At 43.7% G+C, this 20,159-nt stretch overlaps 1 protein-coding gene across 5 annotated transcripts in view; it reads right to left on the bottom strand.

Moving 5' to 3' along the window:
* Positions 1-20,159, bottom strand: part of UBA6 (ubiquitin like modifier activating enzyme 6) — a 51,354-nt gene that overhangs the window by 5,717 nt on the left and 25,478 nt on the right. For all 5 annotated transcript variants that reach the window (XM_075929267.2, XM_075929264.2, XM_075929265.2 and 2 more), the window contains 17 exons: positions 18,634-18,777; positions 17,918-17,985; positions 17,524-17,602; positions 17,108-17,188; positions 16,477-16,554; positions 14,711-14,892; positions 12,439-12,544; positions 11,693-11,782; positions 11,492-11,572; positions 10,705-10,833; positions 9,905-9,956; positions 9,737-9,800; positions 7,576-7,645; positions 6,513-6,584; positions 5,055-5,172; positions 3,299-3,492; positions 492-619 (listed from right to left, as the gene is read on the bottom strand). In XM_075929267.2, the coding sequence (XP_075785382.2) occupies positions 492-619; positions 3,299-3,492; positions 5,055-5,172; positions 6,513-6,584; positions 7,576-7,645; positions 9,737-9,800; positions 9,905-9,956; positions 10,705-10,833; positions 11,492-11,572; positions 11,693-11,782; positions 12,439-12,544; positions 14,711-14,892; positions 16,477-16,554; positions 17,108-17,188; positions 17,524-17,602; positions 17,918-17,985; positions 18,634-18,777 (1,736 nt within the window). The remainder of the gene's footprint in view (positions 1-491; positions 620-3,298; positions 3,493-5,054; positions 5,173-6,512; positions 6,585-7,575; positions 7,646-9,736; positions 9,801-9,904; positions 9,957-10,704; positions 10,834-11,491; positions 11,573-11,692; positions 11,783-12,438; positions 12,545-14,710; positions 14,893-16,476; positions 16,555-17,107; positions 17,189-17,523; positions 17,603-17,917; positions 17,986-18,633; positions 18,778-20,159) is intronic.

Genomic DNA, 20,159 nt, shown 5'->3' with positions numbered 1-20,159 from the left:
GCCGTTTTTGCACAAAAACAAGTAGTGTGGACGGTGTTTTTTTGCACAAAAACTCCAGGAGATTCATAAGGAACTTGCGCAAAATGGAAGTTTGTGGGGAAAAAAAGTCCACTGCTTGGTTTTGTGCAAAAACAGCTTGAATCAATTATGCAAATGAAGAGCAGCAATATGCTAATCCACGCTTCATTTGCACAAGCTTGCCGGCAGTGTACACGAAGCCTAAGGGTTCACAGAGTTCTGTGGCTCAGACACCAGCCAGAACTGTGGTAGGCGGTTAGGCCTTGTACGTCTGCACAAAACGAACATGGATATTTCAAACCCAACTGTGGCTTCTTTACACTGTTGTTCTATGACGACCAAAAGACAACACATGCCCAAGTGTGGACTCCCTCCAAGTCCCACACATATTAACTCTGCGTCTCCAGCGCTTGATGCAATCGCCCTCAACCTAAGTTCCTAGACAACACTATTTCCCCCATCACGCTCCTTACCTTATTTCTGTTCTTCTTACTCCAGCGGCTTCTGTGAACACCATTATCGGAATGGCTAGATTTAAAAAGCAGTTCTTATATGCTTCAAATGGATGTGAACCCACGACTTTGATCAATTCCAGGGCAACCTAGGGTAGACACAGTTACTTAACACGTTACAAATTACTGGACTTCTTAGGATAAAGCGGGTACATCAAATCTACTACCTACTCCAGAGAGTTTGTGCATGGTTCTAGCCATTTGTCTATCTAAGAACTCCTCCTAAATGTTAAGAGCTGGGACAGCCAAATTCGATACGGAACTTCCTCTTCTCCTAACTTAAAGCAAGGTCGGGTGCGGTGGTGCCAAGACAACGGGATGTGCCTGGAATGGGCCTGTTTCTCATCAAGCAGAACGGGAGGGCTATGATAGCAGGGACAATTATGCTGCAGAACGACCACAGGGGGGCAGGACACCCAGGGGACAGTTATACTCCAGACTGGCCACAGGGGGGTAACAAGCAAGCGTGCCCCTGGGGAGCATCTCCATGTGTTTTATGATGCCAGTTTTGGCAAAGACTAAGAGCTTTGACTGTTTCTGGGTGGGAAGCAGTAGAGAGGCTGGGTTATTGGGATTCCAAAGAGTTCTGAACTCCACCACAGCAATGTGTGCAGCCCCTCAGAGAGAGAGAGAGAGCAGCAGCACGTGCAGGTGGATCGGGGTACGAGGAGAGTCCATCCCTGCGTAAGCTACAACCTCCTCAGTCACCGCATAGCATGGAAGCGAAACTGGGTCATCACTTCTGGAAAACAAGGGAATTCCCAGGGCAAAATGGAGCTGGGGATAAATCGCTCTACACCTGGACAGCACGGACATTACTGTTGAATTTCCAGTGTAAGACCAACGTTTTCTACAAAAACACCAATATTTTCCTGAGGGGTTTTTCCCCTCGTTGCTGGGAAGATAGTTATTGTTTTATATGCAAAATTTATGATTTTTTTAGACCTGAGATTTTGTTTTTGTTCTGCTACAAATGACGTTATGTTGTCATAACCCAGGTATGCAGCAATCACGAGCCAGGGCTGGCTCACACCCTCCTCTGAAATGGTTCCATCTGGTGGAAGAGGTTAAGAGACTATCTAGTTGGAAAACAAACACGTATCCCCAAACCCACCAGACTGCTAGTGCCTCTCCCCCACGGCATGACTGCTCCTGTTAGTGCCATGCCAACACTGGCTGCCCGGCGGCAGTGGAAAGGACCCCGACGCAAGGGAATTTAACTCTTCCTCCTGTGTTGTGAGGTAGAAATCGGTACACAGAGGAAGGGATGGTGCTGCAGAAAGCGCTTACGTCTCTGTGTTGAAGGGACAGACCCTACTTTCCCTGAGGAAATTCAGAGATCCGTACACAGCACAGCAAGACACAATCCAGGCCTTTATTCTCCTGGACTATAAACAACTTCTTTGCTATTCCGGTATTAAAAACACATGACCTCTTCACCACAGAAAAAGGAAGGGGCGTGCATTTCAATTCAAGAACTGACTCACCCCTTACATCACACAAGATCAAATTCCATGCCAACGGCATCTTTCCTTGACAGCACACAGCCAGTGTGACCAAGACAGGGGTCAACATTTCTCAAATATCAAATGAGGAGCGCATGGGAAAACAAAAGGATTGCAAACTGACATTCTACCTCAAGTCTGATAGCCGACACCTTCCTTCTAACATGGGGCAGGTTTATCCTATTTTAGTACTAATTCATCAGACCTTTGTAAATGCAGCAGATGTGCTTAGTGTTTCCACATTCCCGTTTCCTTCTAATTGCCAAACTACCATTAAAAGCAGGACAGAAATGGATCTATAGATGGTGGTATTGGATGCTCATACTGCTATCATCAAATACTGTATCACATTTTATTTGTTTAAAAATTTTTTACTCCGCCTCTCTAATTTAAAATATTTGAGGTGGCTTACAAAGTTTTTAAAAACACTATATAAAAACTTAAAATCCAGAGGGACATAAAACCTGCTAAGAAATCCCGAGAGGAGGGACACACACACATACACACACTCCAACACCAATAAAAGCACGAGTAAAAAGGAAGACTTTAGCCTGGCGCCAAAACAACGCTAACGTTGGCGCCATGCGACTATCCCAGGGAAAAGAAGTCCACAGCCTGGGAGCAAAAGCGAAGGCAGCCCTGCTCCACGTAGATGTTAATCTTATCTCCATAAGTGGAGGAACACGGAGCAGAGCCTCCCCAGCTGATCATAATCCCCCGGCTGGTTCATACGGGAGATGACTGTCCTTCAAATACCCAGGTCCCAACCTGTTTAGAGCTTTATAAGTCATAACCTTAAATTGTGCCCAGAAACATACCGGAAGCCAGTGCGTCTGCTGGAGTAGTGGCATCATGTGCTCCATATAACAAGTGTTAGTTAAAACTCGAGCAGCCGCATTCTGGACCAGCTGAAATCTCCAAAGGCTCTTCAGAATAGTGAGGTTTTGCACACACATTCTAAGCTACATGCCACCAAAAGAACTGCTTCTTGCCTTTCCAAGTTTTCTACTTGGTTAAAAACAAGTCTATTATATGGGAATTACTCCCCCCGTCCACTCTTTCCGCAATGCCAAAAAGCCTAGACTGCAGGATCACAGGGTGGCCTAGAGTAGGATCAATTTTTCCAAAAGTCTTGTAGCAGGGATGCACTGGCATTAACCAACGTTCACAGGATGAAGACCAGGCAGAGAAGGGGGCACCTGCCTTTTGCAGATCAGAGATGGCCTTGCAAAAGAAAGATTCCCCGTGGGCCCAGGCACTCACCAAGCCAGACACAGCAGCAGTAGCCGTTGCAATCGCAGGGATGATCTTTCCAGCGATGCGCTTGGTTTTGAGCCGATCCGCTGGTTCGATATTGTACATCTTGGCTCGCAGATTGGAGGCGGCTGTTATGAAGTCTATGTGTCCATTAGCATCATCATCTTTTTCAAAGGAGAGCACTTTCATCTGCAAGTCATCTGTTCATGGAAAAAAAATCCAGGGTTCACCAACACGATGGATGAGTCCTACGATAAGCGACTGAGGTTCTGGGTCTATTTCACTGACAATTATGCGTTTTACAAAGATTACAGAGAACTGGGTTCCGGTGCAGGGTGAGCTGTGCTAGCGAGAGAAGCAGCTGCTATATTTGATGACTGAGCTCACTGCACTTGGGTTATTTACTTACTTTTACCAATGATGGAGACACCAAGCATTTTATTTCCTTTACAGTGTCAGGAAGCAGAGATGGGCTGTTTTGGGGGCACTGATCCCCACACAGGCAATGGGGTTTTTCTCCCCAGCCTGTACTGTAGGGATCCACACTTTGTGTAAGTGTGAACAGCATGTAACCATGTCACTAAGACAAGAGTTACAATTAATCATTACTTCTGTAAGCACCAAAATGTTCAAGTATCAAAGTACCTGACCATGCACTCTTACCATTCAAGTAATTACAAAAGCAAGTGCCCCTTAAAGAAGTTTTTTAAGGCTGCAATTTGCTTCCCCCCCCCCCATACCAGTACGTAAGATCATTAGAATGGCCAGACTGGGTCAGACCAAACATTCATCTAGCCCAGTGTCCTGTCTGCCAATAGTGGCCAATGCCAGGTGCCCCAGAGGGAGGGAACACAACAGGGAATCATCAAGTGATCCCTCTCCTGTCATCCATTTCCAGCCTCTGACAAACAGAGACTAGGGACACCATTCCTACCCATCCTGGCTAATAACCACTAATGGACCTAACCTCCATGAATGTATCTAGTTCTTTTTTGAATCCTGTTAAAGTCCTAGTGATAGAAATGTAGCCGTGTTAGTCTGGGGTAGTTGAAGCAAAATGCAGGACAATGTAGCACTTTAAAGACTAACAAGACTAATTAGATGGTTTATTAGCTTTCGTGGGCCAGAGATTTGATCTGAGGAAGTGGGTCTGGCCCACGAAAGCTCATCATCTAATAAACCATCTTGTTAGTCTTTAAAGTGCTACATTGTCCTGCATTTTGTTAAAGTCCTGGTCTTCACATCATCCTCTGGCAAGGAGTTCCACAGGTTGTCTGTGTGCTGCGTGAAGAAAAACTTTATTTTGTTTGTTTTAAACTTGCTACCTATTCATTTCATTTGGTGATCCCTCATTCAAGTTCCACTTCTAGCCAGAACCCCCAGGCACACAGCAATAGGGAAAGGCCAGGATGGTCACAATGCTCTGACCACCATTTGAAACTCCCTTGGAGTTTCCCTTGAATGTGTAAGGGGCACGTTCGCAGACACAACAGCAGAGCTTCAAGGACTTAGGTGTTTATTCCTTAGGGAACCCCTGGTGGCCATTCTGTGTTATTTATATTTCGAATCACCAATTCTGGAGAGCTATTATCGCTGACTAGAAATGGGAACTTTTTTTAGGTGGCACACAAGCAGCAAGCTATAAAAGCCTGCCTGTGAGGTACTGAAAGATTTTTCCAAAGGAAGTCTTGAGCTGCACACAGCTGGCACTTGGGGGCAGCTGAAAATCAACAAGGAGTCCTTTAAAAGGGAAGCTACTCACTTTTCATAGCTTCATTGGCTAAGATGGTGTTTTCCAGCTGGAAAATGGCATTCCTCTCATCCTCACTGCTTACTGGAATGTGCTCTGGTTTCCTTGCAGTTTCATCTGTCTGCACAACCTGGGAAGATATGCAGCTATTGAATACGTTGCCTAGTATTCCCCTCAGGCCAAGATCCAGGTTTGCCCAACAGATTAAATGCGGCATTTGCTTTGCATTATCATCACATCGCATCACAAAGCGGAGGTTTTCTCAATGGCTAGGAAAGCTGAAGGAATCCACATCCCTGAGCAGCATACGTAAACCAACCTAACCCCAGAGTAGGTAGTGCTAGGTCAACGGAAATTTCTTCTACTGATCTAGCTACAAGTAGAACCTCTCTAGCCAGGCACGCTCAGTACCTGACTGGTGCTAAACCAGAGAATTTGCTGGACGATGGGAGCTCGATATCGTCTAGCAGCATTGTCAACACTGCCACTGCTTGCTGGGCTCTCAGGAGACATTTTGAGGTAAATTAAAGCTAAATAACAGCCCAGAACATGAAGAGCCAGGACTGGTGGCTGTAAACAAACTTTATGGGATGCCAGGAAACTTGGCAACACCCACGATAAGTGGACATCCAGCTCACTAAAATCATGCCGGACCACGGATGTTGCCGGAGCAGAGAGTGTCGACTAGAGAGGTTCAACCTGTACTGCCTCTCAGGGAGATGGATTACCTGTGCTGACAGGAGACCCCTTCCCATCTGTTTAGACTGGGTCCACACTTAAGCTCTCTAGGGGCGCAACTGCAGAGCTGCGACTGTGCTGCTGTTGCATTTCAAGCATAGACAAGTCCTTACATTTGAAGGGATCTTTCTGCCAGACTACCAAGATCTGCTCCCACAGAACAGCACTGCACATGGATAGGAATCGTAATCTCATTCAAAAACTCCATTCTCTACACAGATACATCCATAAATAACTACAATTTGCGGCTATGTATTTTAAGTGGTGAAGTCTGATCTGACTTATTGAAGAGGTATGGGTTAATACAGCTCTAAATCATTAGCTTTCCTTCCTGGAGAAAAACATTCCCAGTTTTTTGCCTAGTATTCAAATAATGTAACCCAGAGCATTTACTGTAATGGTAATTAAAAATTAACTAAAAAACTGAAATGTGCACACACAAAAAAAGCCTGCAGGCATAAGGACATGGTCTGCACTTATACGGTTCAATTTAAAAACCAAAAAATAATGTTGTGGATCACTGTCATTTTGGCTTGATTTAGCTGGAATATTTAAATGCAAAATCTTGAAAAAAGAACATAGGGAAAACAAAGCAAGAATATATTCTAGACAAACCATATTCTCAACAGGCCTTCCTCCATGTAACAGGAAGGGGAGAATTATCAACAGACAAAACCAGATCACAAGAAATGTGTTTGCTTAACATAGAGCTTATTAAAATATTAAACCTACTTTGTTTGAGGGCCTGAACTCTTGTATGTTTACTTCTGAAATTATCTTCAAAATAGTTTCTTCAGACAAATCCTGTTTTTTAAAATAAAGATAACTGCAGATTACTTGGTACAAAACAGACAAAACCTTAGGGTTACCTACTCCCCTTTTTAAAATTTATATCCGAATTATAGCTTTACCCCGCACTTACTTAAAACTGAAGAAACAAACTAACAGGCTGGGGAACACAACAGCATTTCATATTGAACAGTTCCATAAGATTTAAGTTTGTAAAACTGGCATTTACCTGCCTTATAAAACACAAGTTCAGGAATATACACAAGTAGGTATTTATACAAGTTACAACAATCATATGTTAATATGCTACTATGTTTACATCCATTTCTCTATTATATTCTATATATTCTTGCAGCTAGATATGTGTATTAGTTAAGTGCACAAAAGTGAAAAATAAATAACCCAGCATTTCATGTATTTAAATGTCCTGTTCTTCCTTCATCTAAGCACGACTGGGAAGAGTGTATCAGACTCTCCCACCATCTTGTGCTGCATCTCGACTCTAGTTCATCTGTTAAAAGAGATCGCAAAGAACCAAAAGTGGCCCAAGTGGCTTGCTTCGTGCGAGATAGTTCAAAGATCTGAAGGTAAAAAACCTGAACTGCAAAAGAAGATCATGGGGGCAAGGCCAAACACACACACTCACGACTTATAGGAAAAAGGATCTAGACCGAAAAATAAGTTAATGCTGGCCAAAAAAATTAAGGAGACCAAGACAGGCCTTTACAAATATAGTCAAGGGACGGTAAAAGTAGGGAGAAAACAGGTCCACTAGTAAGTAAGGAGAGCAACTGAAATGACGACTGACTGAATGCAGCAGAGACGCTGGGCTAGTTTCCTTCTTGCTAAGGAAGGAGCTAAAGAAAATGTTTGGACAACTAGAAAACAGAGCAGCTCCTTACAGATTAACACTGATAAAGAGCAGCAATGGTGGCACAGGGCCATCGTGCTGAGGACCAAAACACTTGAATGGTGGTAGCGCTCCCCTGCAGCCTGGCAGACCTACCTTTGCGGTGAACGGGACACAGTATACTCGTGCAAAGAGCGTGGCACCACTCACTATGAAACTGTGGTGTCTGTTGGACAGAGAGAGGAGACAACTGGTTATGCACCCAATTCCAAATAGCACGTGTGTTTCGGCAGGATGGGGGTGCCCGTGGGTCAGGCGCAAGAAAACACAAGGGAAGGGTCCTACCCAGAAGTGTTTACAATGTAAGAATGAGGGAGGGCGTGTTACCACACTACTCACAACAGCATATTCTGGGGTGCTGCTAAACATCAGGAAGCTACTGCCCCAGAAGAATGTTGCTGACTTTACCGCAGTTCTCAGCTTGAGGCCCACAGGCTGCATATGGTCCAATGAGCACACAGCTGAGGCCCAGCTTTGTGCTTAAAATTCAAAGTTTGCCCCTCAGGCCTGGCAGGAGGTGGGGCTGGCTGAGGGGGGGGGAAGAACCTGGCAGGAGGCAGGGCTGGCTGAGGGGGAAGAGAACCTGGCAGGAGGCAGGGCTGGCTGAGGGGGGGGGGGGTAGAATCTGGCAGGAGGTGGGGCTGGCTGGGAGAGGGGGGTAGAACTTGGCAGGAGGAGGGGCTGGCTGAGGGGGAGCAAGGTAGAGAACCTGGCAGGAGGCGGGGCTGGCTGGCTGGGGGGAGGGGTAGAACCTGGCAGGAGGCAGGGCTGGCTGGCTGGGGGGGGGGGGTAGAACCTGGCAGGAGGCGGAGCAAGGTAGAGAACCTGGCAGGAGGAGGGGCTGGCTGGGGGGGCGGGGTAGAACCTGGCAGGAGGAGGGGCTGGCTGGGGGGGGGGTAGAACCTGGCAGGAGGCGGGGCTGGCTGGGAGGGGGGGGTAGAACCTGGCAGGAGGCGGGGCTGGCTGGGAGGGGGGGGTAGAACCTGGCAGGAGGCGGGGCTGGCTGGGAGGGGGGGGTAGAACCTGGCAGGCGGCGGGGCTGGCTGGGAGGGGGGGTAGAACCTGGCAGGAGGCGGGGCTGGCTGGGAGGGGGGGGTAGAACCTGGCAGGAGGCGGGGCTGGCTGAGGGGGAAGAGAACCTAGGTAGCACTTCTCCCAGGAACAGGCCAATGAGTGCCATGGGGGGCGGGAACCAGAGTGAGTCTCAGAGGAGGCTTGGGGAGGGATGGGCACTGGGCTGCACAGGGGCAGGAACTAGGGGTCTGCAGGGATGCTACAATTTTACCTGGGGCTCCACAGCAGGTCCCAAGCAGAGATTCCTGCTGTCTGGCACTGCGCTGGGCTCCCTGCTGCCCAGCCCGGCCCTGCACCAGGGCCCAAATCCTGGCGACACCAGGTGTCCTGCCCACCCCTGCACTGGGATCCAGGGTCCCAGTCCTGCTCTTTGGAGGGGTGTCTGGGAGGGGAGCACTGGGCATAGGAGTTGGTGGGGGAGGGAGCTGTGGTTCTTAACCTGCAGCCCATATAACGCATGGTTATATAATGCATAAATGGGTTGAGTAGTACTGTATGACAGGATCATTAAAAAAGCAGCTGGAACACAGGAGAAAGGGAGGATTTCAGCTAATCGCAGCTGAGCACAACAAACAAACTCTCTAATCAAAACTCTGAAAACCCCACTGACACTGCACAACTTCACGAGAGGCCTGTGAGATTCACTCTTAAGTCTCCCCCTTATTCTTGTCAGCACTGCACAGAGCGAATGCACTGACATGCTGGTTCCAGGGAATGCATACCATTCACATGCTCAAAACTTCCGCCAACATACTGCCCTGTATTCCCATTTGACCCCAGTTTTTAAGTGTCTGAGTTCACCAACGAGACGAGTTTTTCCCAAGAGCAGGGAGCAGTATAAGCCATTTCTCAGAAGAAGCAGGGATTTCATCTGAGAAATCTCAAGATTCTGGCATGTTTCTTTGGCATTAAACCTTTGAGTATAGTCATTTGCAACACTTAAGTCTAGCATTGGTTACAGATAGGTTGTTCTTACAGGGGCGGGAAAGCATATCCAATGCAGACCTCATTTTAGTTGGTGTGGTCTATCTCCATTCTAAACCTTAAGTTTCATAGTGGACAAATGTTGTGATAATTCATTTACGCATTCTACCTGCATAGGAGGAATCCTATATCTAAACAAGCCTACTACAAAACCTCCCTTCGTCTATGTACAAAATATCAATAGAGGTATGATACTTACAGAGGATCACTGAATTCAAACGTTATCGGACAAGGTGGCCTCTTTGGTGATTGCCAAAACAAACCTGGTAGTTGGAAAATTTTAAAGTGAAATTCTAAGTAGTGAATAACACAGTGACCTACAACAAAGTCACATCACAGTGAGGTACCAGTGGCTATTTATACTTACTTCCATCTTTTAATCGTGTATCCAGGGGAAAAGAATGAAGTAACTGAAGAGCCTAGAAAAGAAAAGCCAGAGTACTATTAATATTCCTTCCTACATAATATGAATAAAACATGAGAGATGTCATTGTGGTGCTCTGAAGTCTTGGTCCAACTGTCGTCACATTTCCCTCTGATACAGCAGGAAAGTTTCCTAATCAGGTATGAAAATATGAGAAAAGTACGTTTATGCAAGGAGCTCCTTCCCGATTGTCCAGGGTTGAAGTAGTGAAAGCTTTCTTCACAGCATGCGAATGTGCCATGCACAATTAGTCATAGCAAAAGATTCAAGATTCACTTCCGTTGGAGAAAGACAAGCTTCTGAGCTTACACAAAGTTTTTCAAAGAGCTCTTCACTGAAAGCATTAGTCATATTTTAATGGAGGAGCACCTTGTGGAACTGGAGGAGTATGGTTTCTATTCGGCAGATACTTTTTTTTGCCAATGTCAGTCTCACCCTGGAATTTCAGTCTAAAGACACCAAGCTAATGTGAGGATGATTAATAAAATTATGTTAAAAGCAACTAATAATGTATGCAAGATTATACCCAATGTGAGACCTTCTGAATAGATGAGCTAGGTTTGGAGATTTTTTTAATTGTAACATTTGTGGCAAAGATTTTCTTGTAATTCTGCAGGAAACAGATCTGAAATACTTTTTGCAAATAATGTTGGTATTTTATCCAGGAGAGAAATAAAAAGTTTGTTGTACACCCCCATTAATCAAAAGCCATTTCTCAACATCAACAGGTTTTATATACAGACCTTATGATTAAAATACTTCTCAAATTTTTTTCTTGCAAGTTCCACACACTGAGACCAATTTCGGGGTCTTCTGCTCAGTGACTTAATAGCTTGAAAACAGCCTTCTAAACTCTCTCCTGATTTTATTCTCTGAACAGAAAAGGGAAACAGAAAAACAGTATTAGAATGGACATGCTGTCTTACAACCATTTAATGAAATAGAAGAGTAAATTAACCTTAGTTACCTTACTAAGAAAAGGGAAAATGGAAGTCTATATTCTTTATTCTAGCCTTCACTATTTCACTTCATGCTCTTCTTTTTGCAGCTTTAGCTTTGCAATTTTGCCAAATAATACTGCCTCAGACTACGTCTAAACTACAAGGATTTTTCGAAAGAGGATATGCAAATTCCACAGGAATTTGCATATCTTCTTCCGATCACATTTTCGAAAGAGGATCTTTCGAAAATTAAAGTAATCTGGACGTGTTTTTTTCGGGAAAAAAATCTTTCGAAAAAACCACTCTCTAAAGAAAGGAGGTTTATGCGTTTTTTCAAAAAATGGGTTTACTTCCGAAAAATACACATCCAGACTACTTTCATTTTCGAAAAATCCTTTCGAAAATGCGATTGGAAGAAGATATGCAAATTCCATAGGAATTTGCATATCCTTTCGAAAAATCTTTGTAGTTTAGTCGTAGCCTAACACAACAGCTCTAAAGTTTCCTGCTTGTCAGACGTTTATTCTTGATCTTAAAATAAGAGCCCTACTGTAAGCCGTTTGTTTTAAATCACAGCATTTATTCCTACCTGTAAGACTTCTTCTGCAGATGGGTAGGTTTGCCAAAATTTGTTAAACAACGAAGGCTTGTGGGAGAACGCACTTTCAAACTAAAAAACAAAAGCAGAAATCGGGTGTTGTATGGGTAATAGTCTCTAAAATGATTTCTCCCCCCCCCCCCCCTCTAAATACAGAATGAATACGTATACTTTGCCAGGCAATGCACTTACCTTATCTCTTGCCCACTGTATTGTGTGCTCAATAGCAGCTGGAAAAGATTTCAAAGTGCAAAAAGGAATTTCCTCTTCGGGTGGATCTCGCTAAATGAAGTGAAAAGAGAGCAGTGTGTACATAGACATGTGAAAGTATATTACTACCAGTGCACTGTCGATTTCTATATTATCTGCCAGTTGAAGTTCAACTGACATTAAACACAAAGAGTGTCGGGGCTGTTTATAAAAACATTACAATTCGATTGCCTGAATAAAGCCTAATCGCCAGAGTGGCATTAGATTTCCTTTTACAGGCAAGAGGGATATTATAAATGGAACTGTTTTCACTGCAACCGGAAAACTTAAAAGTCAAGAGGACAGGCACTCCAAAAGCAAAACGGAACCATGAAACACTATTTGACAACGGAGAGAACTGAAGTTTTGTAGAGGCTTCACTTCCCCACTTTCAAATGAGAGCAGATGTCAAAGCGTTCAAGTTATTTCAGAGTGACTTTTAATCCCACTGTAACAGCTGGTTATACAGTGGAAACAAAACCCATAAAAACATATTAGTGTTGGCTCTCCTCTGTGAACGTCTTTAAAACAATATCTGTTGCCATCTTTAAGTCTGACTTTCCAACAGCAGGAGTTGCACCTTCAGTGACTCAAATGGATCACGTTTGAAGTAAACAAGAAGTAGAAAAAAGTATAACACAAAAGGAGCGGTGTGTTCAACCACACATGGTAAATATTTCATGACTTACGTGACTGTTATAGGACTCTGTCAGATGAGGCACAATAGTTTCTGTGTGTCCTTTAGTTCCCATGGTTCCCGAGTCTAAGAGCGGACGCAGGTTTGCTACACAGCGACTAAAAGATATTGGGGGGGAAGCATTCAGAGAGGTCAGCGAGACCCTAGAGCATCTGAAACCAATTCAAATGCACTTAAAAATACTGAGGGATACAAAACATTCAGAAGCAAGAAAGCGTAAGTGAAGGACTGCATCATGGTAAGTCAGAAATACCTGCTGTCAAACATGCTGTTTTAGTCTTGATAGCGTTTGTCCAGACCACATTCAAGCCCTCTCCTACGAGATTCTGCACGGATCATTCACAACAGAATTTATGTACTAACACACTGTCTCTCTTTACACCCTGGGAAAGCACCCTCGTGTTTATACCCCAATGACCGCTCCTGCCTTCTTGCCCATTCTCCTTCAATTACAGTTCCTTTTGAAGTCGCAACCCTCGTCTGTGTGCACACCGGTATTTTAAAACAAGTTCTTCTGTTGCATTTATTATCCCAGCACTAAATACTCAGCTGAACTGTGAGGTGCATAATCTTGGTAAAAATACAGAGCAAGTTTGATAGGGAAGTCACTGAGCCACAATCAAGGGGGAAACTCAGGATGCAGGGTTGAAAAAGTCGCTTTTTCAGAACAGAATCACTCTCATTTTTAAAGGTGAGCTACAAAGAACTTTGAACATTTACATCCCTTTCTAACGTCTGTGCTGAAGGCCAGGCTGGAACGGGCAGTCAGAGTGCACCTAGGAAAGGACCGACCTCCCCTCCGTTTTCACATCATGCATTATTCAGCAAGCTCCCTGGCACCCAGGAAGCCCAAATGGATTTTAAAGATGTAGGAAAGACTTCAAAAAAGACTACCCCAATTGACCCCTGAACTCGTCTTAGGCTTGGTCTCAGTGGGGATTTTAATCACTTATGCCAACATCAAGGCAATGCCATTATAGATGGATCCGTACTGGTGTAGCTTCTCCCCACTTAAAATGAGGGAAGCCACACTAGAGTGAATCACCGATTATCAAAGTCTTGCTGCTCTGTGTGGGTATGTCTACACTTGCACCCTAGTTCAAACTAGGGATGCAAATGCAGGCATTCGAAATTGTCAATTTAAATATCCCACGCTTCATTAGCATGATCTCGCCGGTGCGCTAGTTTGAATCACAGCTGATTCGAACCAGGACGTGCACACTGGGATGCGTTGGTTCGAACTAACGTTACTCCTCATTTTTGAGTAACAACGTTGGTTCGAACTAACACATCCCAGCGCGCACTTCCTGGTTCGAATCAGCTGTGATTCGAACTAGCGCGCCGGCGAGATCATGCTAATGAATGGTACTAGATCATCGACTATTTCGAAGATCTGCATTTGCATCCCTAGTTCAAACTAGAGAGCAAGTGTAGACATACCCTGCAGGGTCAGCAACCTGCCAAAGAGGAGCAGATTCTTTTGTTGTTGACCTTTGATTAAATATTTTGAGAGCCACATCACATGCAAAGCTACTCCTACGCACACACCCGCTTGGTTACTCTTTAAGAATATAGATTTCATACGTGCACAGAAGGCTGCCCGTGTCAGACACTCAGAGAAAAAAAACGGGACATGCTTGAGCTTCCAGGGGCCTTGCTTTAGAACACTGTGACAGTAAAACAGAGAACACCCGCAAGCAACCGCCGCTCACTCTGTGGACAGACGTAATCTCATTATTATTTGTGTTCCTGCAGCACTGCAGCCTCGTCATGGACCGAGACCCTGATGTTCTAGGCACGGTGCGAACAGATCCCAGCGGCAGTCCCCTTTGGGGCATACCTTCTAACACTGACAGGGACCTGACGCGCTAAGGATTGAGCACGTTATACAGCTCACAGCATCTTCCAATTGAATATCTCACCGCTCTTTAGAAATGTCACTCATTTGCCACACTTCTGAGGTATTCCCTGGGATCTCTTCCCTTAATTCTTGACTGCTATTTCATGCCAGAGAAAACATTTGGAGACCACCCCTATTGCTGGGAGCCGCTGCTGTTTCTATCAGCAGAGATGGATTTTGCTGCATTTTTTAAAAAAGACAGTTTAGTGTGTGGCTGCATTTCTCACAAGGTATGCAAGGTAACACTGAGGATACTACTATCAAGCCACATTTAGAATTAGAGAAGAAAAAGATTAGGGGGGAAAGAAAAACAGACGGAAAAGAACAGGAGTCACATCTGCTTCTCTTATCTCCCCACGCTCACCTGTCAATATATCTCCTTGCTTCCACATTGTCTAGTGCTGTCACAACTAGGTCTTGCTTGGTGTAGAATTCGTCGTTGTAAATGTTCTCCGTGGCTGGACACACTTTGTTGATATACGGATCTATCTTTAACTGCGGATTGATGTTCAGTGTTGCTGTTGCCGCAGTATAGCTTTTAGGTTTCTAATCAAATGAAAAATACATTCTAAAACCAAGGTGGCAAGATTTAGATCATGAAATCTGAAGTTCCTCCAAGATTAGGGATTAAAAACCATCCCTCAAACAAAATGAGCAAATCTGGAGCCACACCGCTGAAATAAAAAGTTAAATAGGAAACCAACTTATTTACTCAAGAGATGAGCACTTCACTGTCAATCATCCAAACCAGGTTATGAGAGATCGGCTTTCAGTGCCTGGCCAACACCCATTCCAGACAAGACGCAATGCTGTTGCTTTGGGGAAGCTGGAGACAAAGCATTCTATAGGGTTTGGTACAAGTGGTACCTGTCTCAGCTCCAACAGACTTTCTGTTTGTGGTGCTTTTGAATCCCCTGCTACCCCCAAGGAGCTTCAATGGCTAAAAGCGTATTCCAATTGCATACAGACAGGAAACTGTAACCCATGTTCCTCCAAGATCGACCTCACACAATAACCCAGAGCACTGTGATTTCAAACTGAATTATTGCAATGTCACCTACATGAGGTTGACCACAAATGCCATAACCAAATGCCCTTATACAACTACTTGGACAATAGCTGCGCGAACATATTATTCTAATTTTCCCAAGACTTGCTCCGAGAAATAAGTGCAATCCAATGCTGACATTGGCCTGCAAAGCCCTATATACGTTTAGGTTCTAGCCATACAAGAATCCATTTCTTCTCCAATTTGCTAGCAACAGCTACATCTAAATGCGGACCTTAGAGAAAGGTCGCTGAGCTATGAAATTGGCTCCCCTCCATTTTTCTTCCAAAGACTGAGATTACTGCAGGTTACAATGCAAAGTTGACCCTTTTTCTCCTTTTATGAGCTTTCAAAAGGAACTACTGCTTTGTGCAGCCCAATGATTGATTATGTGCCTTTTTCAAAATATTTAATTATTGAATGAAAACAGAATTGTTCAGAGGGCATATGTTTATATACAAGGGTGCACACAAGCAAGCAAGTAGATTTGACTCTTGTGAACTGCAACTTAAAACATCTAGTTGCATAGCTCCATGGTCTCCATACCAATATTTCAGAAAGTCTGGGATAAAGTGTTTAAAACAACCTTACAGTTGATCAGCAATTCTGCTCAACAATATTTCTGCTATTGGATTACTTTTTATCCTGCTTCACCACACTTTTCAGTAAGTAATTCTGATATTTTAGTTGTCAATGGACAGCAGCCTGATGGAAGATGTTTGCTGCATGCATATTCGTAATTGGCACCACTTTCAATGGCCTGAAAAGGCCTTGGTTCAGATTCTTCATTCACAGCTAGGTAAAGCAGGAAAAACTTCACTGCAGTCAGTGGAGTGACAGTGGTGTATACGAGTGGAGAATCAGTCCCTTTGAATCCATTAAACTGCTATTCATAGAATTATTAGTCTAAATATCAGATTTATTATGGCTAAAGTCCATTTGCCCCACCCCTCACAGTCTTCTCAAGGACTCCATTTCTGGCAATACAGACAAAAACATACTCAAGCTAAGTTCTCACAGTGGGTAAAAGCAGCAGCACATACTCTGAGTAAGAGACACTCCGATGCAAAAAGAAAGTCTACCTGTATATGTCGGGGTCGAAAAAGAAACTGCCTGTTCAAGTTGGATTTCTCTATCAAATCTGGATCTGTAATTGTGACCTGCAGCAAGAAGGGGAAGAAAGAACAGCTGAAATGATAAATTACATGAGCTATTCAGCATTGCTCATTTTGTAAAAATCTGCTGTTTCCAAGGCGAAATAACCCTGCCAAATGGTACCAGAGCCATTAAAACTGTTACAATAATCTATTTTAACAGGTCTTAGATTTTAAATCAAACTGTTACACCAGAGGGCTGCTCATCAGGTACACCTCCAAATTATACAGGAATATCCCAATATATACCTAACTCTTTTCCTCCTGCCTGGGAACTTGACCCAAAACAAGCCTAACTCCTTAACCACACTACATTAGGATGCAATTTTTATTTAAAATATGCATCTGCAAGTTGGTGTTTAAACTGGTTTTCATTACAAACAATCCTCTTTTAAAGAGGGAAAAGCGACAAGCTCACTTCTCTATATTCCATCGTCACTTTCATCTCATAGTCTTGAATATATGCAAAGCATGCCAATATTTACAGTAAGGCTGAATGCCCTGTCTTGTGTTATTATTTCCATATGTAATGAGAAGCCAGTGGGGGCATACAACTTACCATGCCTTTGTCTTGGGCAGTGCCAACACCAAGAAGTGCAAAATTTTTTAACATTTCACAGCCTATTGCTCCACACCCAACCTAAAGAAAATACACAGGAAGTGAGCAAAACCACCATTCATTCCTGTCACTTCAAAAAATAGCAGGGGACTTCTTCACAACATAAGATTAGCTGGAAATGTCTCTGCATTACAGTGAACATCCATGTGGAATGCAAAATTCAGATGTTTCACTATGAAAGTCCTAAACGATCTAGGGCTTTAGTGACCAGAGACACCATAAGACCTGACATGACAATCTCACTCGGAAGGAATGCTCCGACCATGTAAACCCAAGGTGAAATGGCCAAAAGAAAGGGGGAGGGCAGATATTCTTTATGGCACGTAATACAACTTCATGTCATAAGCCAAACTTACCAAGAAAACATTCAGTTTATGCAGCTTTTGGCATAGTGACTCTCCAATGCAAATCCTCAAGGCATCGTATTTATCACCCCTGTGCAGACATATTCAGACGAAGAAAGCAAACAGTAAATGGGCAACAATGATACTAACCTACATGATAAATGGCATGCATTGTGCTTCAATATTATCTAAGATAATAAGGTGAAAGGTTCCCATGACTCATACTGTTGCGTGTTAAAAATAAGATATGCCCATATAAGAATAATTTCCCCTTAACAGATTAACTGCGGGGTTTTTGAAGTATGTACTGAAGTTTTACTAGTTAAAATCTTAAAAATTGGGATTGCACACCCTCAAGTGACTCGGAACATAAAACACTATTATATGTAGAAAATTTCAGCTTTACCTTGGGAGGAATTCTTCGCAACTGGTCTTGTCAAGAGATACAGCAATGTCTAATGCATCAATATACAGCTAAAGGGGAGAAAAAGCTTATCACATGGAAATCAACTTAAAGACTGCTTAGGTATTTACATATTAATTTGATTTAGAAGAAAACAATTAGACATGCACGCTTTCTGAGTCCAATATACCGCCATGGAAATTAGGAGAATTAATTATGAAAGATAAAAGCTAAATCTCTGCTGTCAAACGATTAAACAACATAATTCACTTGGAATTTATTTTTCCTAGCTACTAAAAGTTTATAACAAACTTGAAACTAAATATTTATGCCAGAGAAAAATCTGGTAATGGTATAGCATTCAGAAACCTCTTCTGATCTATGACAGTTCCATCACTTATCCTGTCCTTCGGAAAGCAGCCTGCACTCCAAACCTCTCATCCACAGCCCCACCCCACAGCCTGAACTCCAACCTGCACCTTCCGAGTCCAAGTGTTTTTTTAATCTAACTGCATTCTTGAGGCCAGTCCCAACAGGCATGGCAGACCTTTTATCTAGACTAGTTCAAGTTCACATAGATGATGTATTATATCTTCACACGGATATCGACAACAATAAATGTCTATGCTTGTCTTCAGTTTCAGCATGTGGACACAACCTTCATACCCATTGCCGTATAGTAATAAAGCTAAACATTGAAACAGAGAAAAAACCCTTACCCACTGTTGCAAAGGAGAAAATTTTCCCGTTACTGCTTTCAAGACTTCTTGGCTAGCAACCCCACCGACTGTTGCAGCAAGGGGAGCTAGAAATCCCTGAGCCGTCCTAGAAAGCCATTTCACTATGTCTTCATTCACCTGAGGCTGAAAGATAATCCACAACAAAAACAATTTCACAAATTTCTCCCAGAAACTGAGAATTTTCTGTGCTTGGAAGACAGTGCTGTAAGTCAGGGTCTTGTACTTTTATGTACAAAATAGGAGCAGCCAGTAAGTCCTGACCCCAAATCACCACTTCTAGATACGACAGCACTTCAAGTCTCCTCAACCACTGCTTAATATCATCTAACTCTTCTGACAATGGAGCCAAGAGATGTGTATTTCCTCTTGGGGAAGACACGCACAAACTAAGGAATAATGCCCTACGATCCTAGAAGAAAGCCTGCCACTCTTAGTCACGACAGCATCTAGCATGATGTTGTTTTCCTTCCTGATGTTGTTTTTCGGCCGATATCTTCAAAAGCTGAGAAATCTGCACAGCATGGAGCTAAAAGTGATTTTGAGCAGTCTAGTGGAAGCCTCCGGATAGAGCAATGAGGTAACTTTTCCATGGGTCTGAAAAGTATAAAGCTCAGAGAATCTGAAAAGGGGACTTGTCACATCTGGATTTATTTGCTCAAGAGCTTTTGCTCCAGTGCCTTTGCTTTCCTTTTATTTTCTGCTCCAGTTGCAGCTGTAATCAATAGTCAACTACACCTTGGATTAAGATTTTTTTCAGACTCAACAGCCCCTCCAAGAAGGCCCTGATTCTGAGCCCTAGCCTGCTCGTGAATGCGGGGGGAAACCAGATATAAGTAAGGTGGGGAACAGCTGTTCTGCGCTAAGTTCCCCTTGAGGCCTGCAGGAATACCACGTGGGGATTCTAGGGCCAAGAGAAACTTGGGGGCAAGGCCAGTTCATCTAATAGCCACCCAGGCTACCAAAAGGAAAGCCATCTTAGATGTAAGCAATAGCTCCCTCTGTGTGTCTTAAACCACTATCCTCAAACAGGAGATGGGTCAAAACATGCAGTTCAAAGCAAATGGCTGGCAGGATGGGAGGGAAGAGGTTTCTAGAAAACATCTTACACTGCCCAGAACCGCACAAAATGTGCGGGCCACGTAGCCTGGTTTCCATATTAGACTTCAGGGAATTTCCAGCCTGTAGGAAGCCACGCCTGCCCTGAGGAACGGATGAGTATTTTCCCCTGCAGCAGAACTTCAGGCCCCAAATTCCTTTTAAAAAGCCATGTTAATTTCAACCAAGTATAGAAATCACTCTCAAATAGAAGGGACAACTTCTAAGAGAGCACCGAAATGATCAACAGAAGTAACCATCCAGGTAACTGTGCCATTTAAGACGCACACTCAAGATTTAGGCCTATTCCTCAATGGAGTTATATCATTTTACACCAGCTGAAGATCTGGCCCATTGTGTTCAGGTTGATGGTAGGGATGTAAAAGGTTAACCGGTTAACCAATTACCGG

This window comes from Pelodiscus sinensis, chromosome 4 (genome assembly GCF_052426305.1).
Source record: "Pelodiscus sinensis isolate ZL-2025 chromosome 4, ASM5242630v1, whole genome shotgun sequence".
NCBI classification, from domain to species: Eukaryota; Metazoa; Chordata; order Testudines; family Trionychidae; genus Pelodiscus; species Pelodiscus sinensis.
This window is presented reverse-complemented; position numbering and strand designations above follow the sequence as displayed.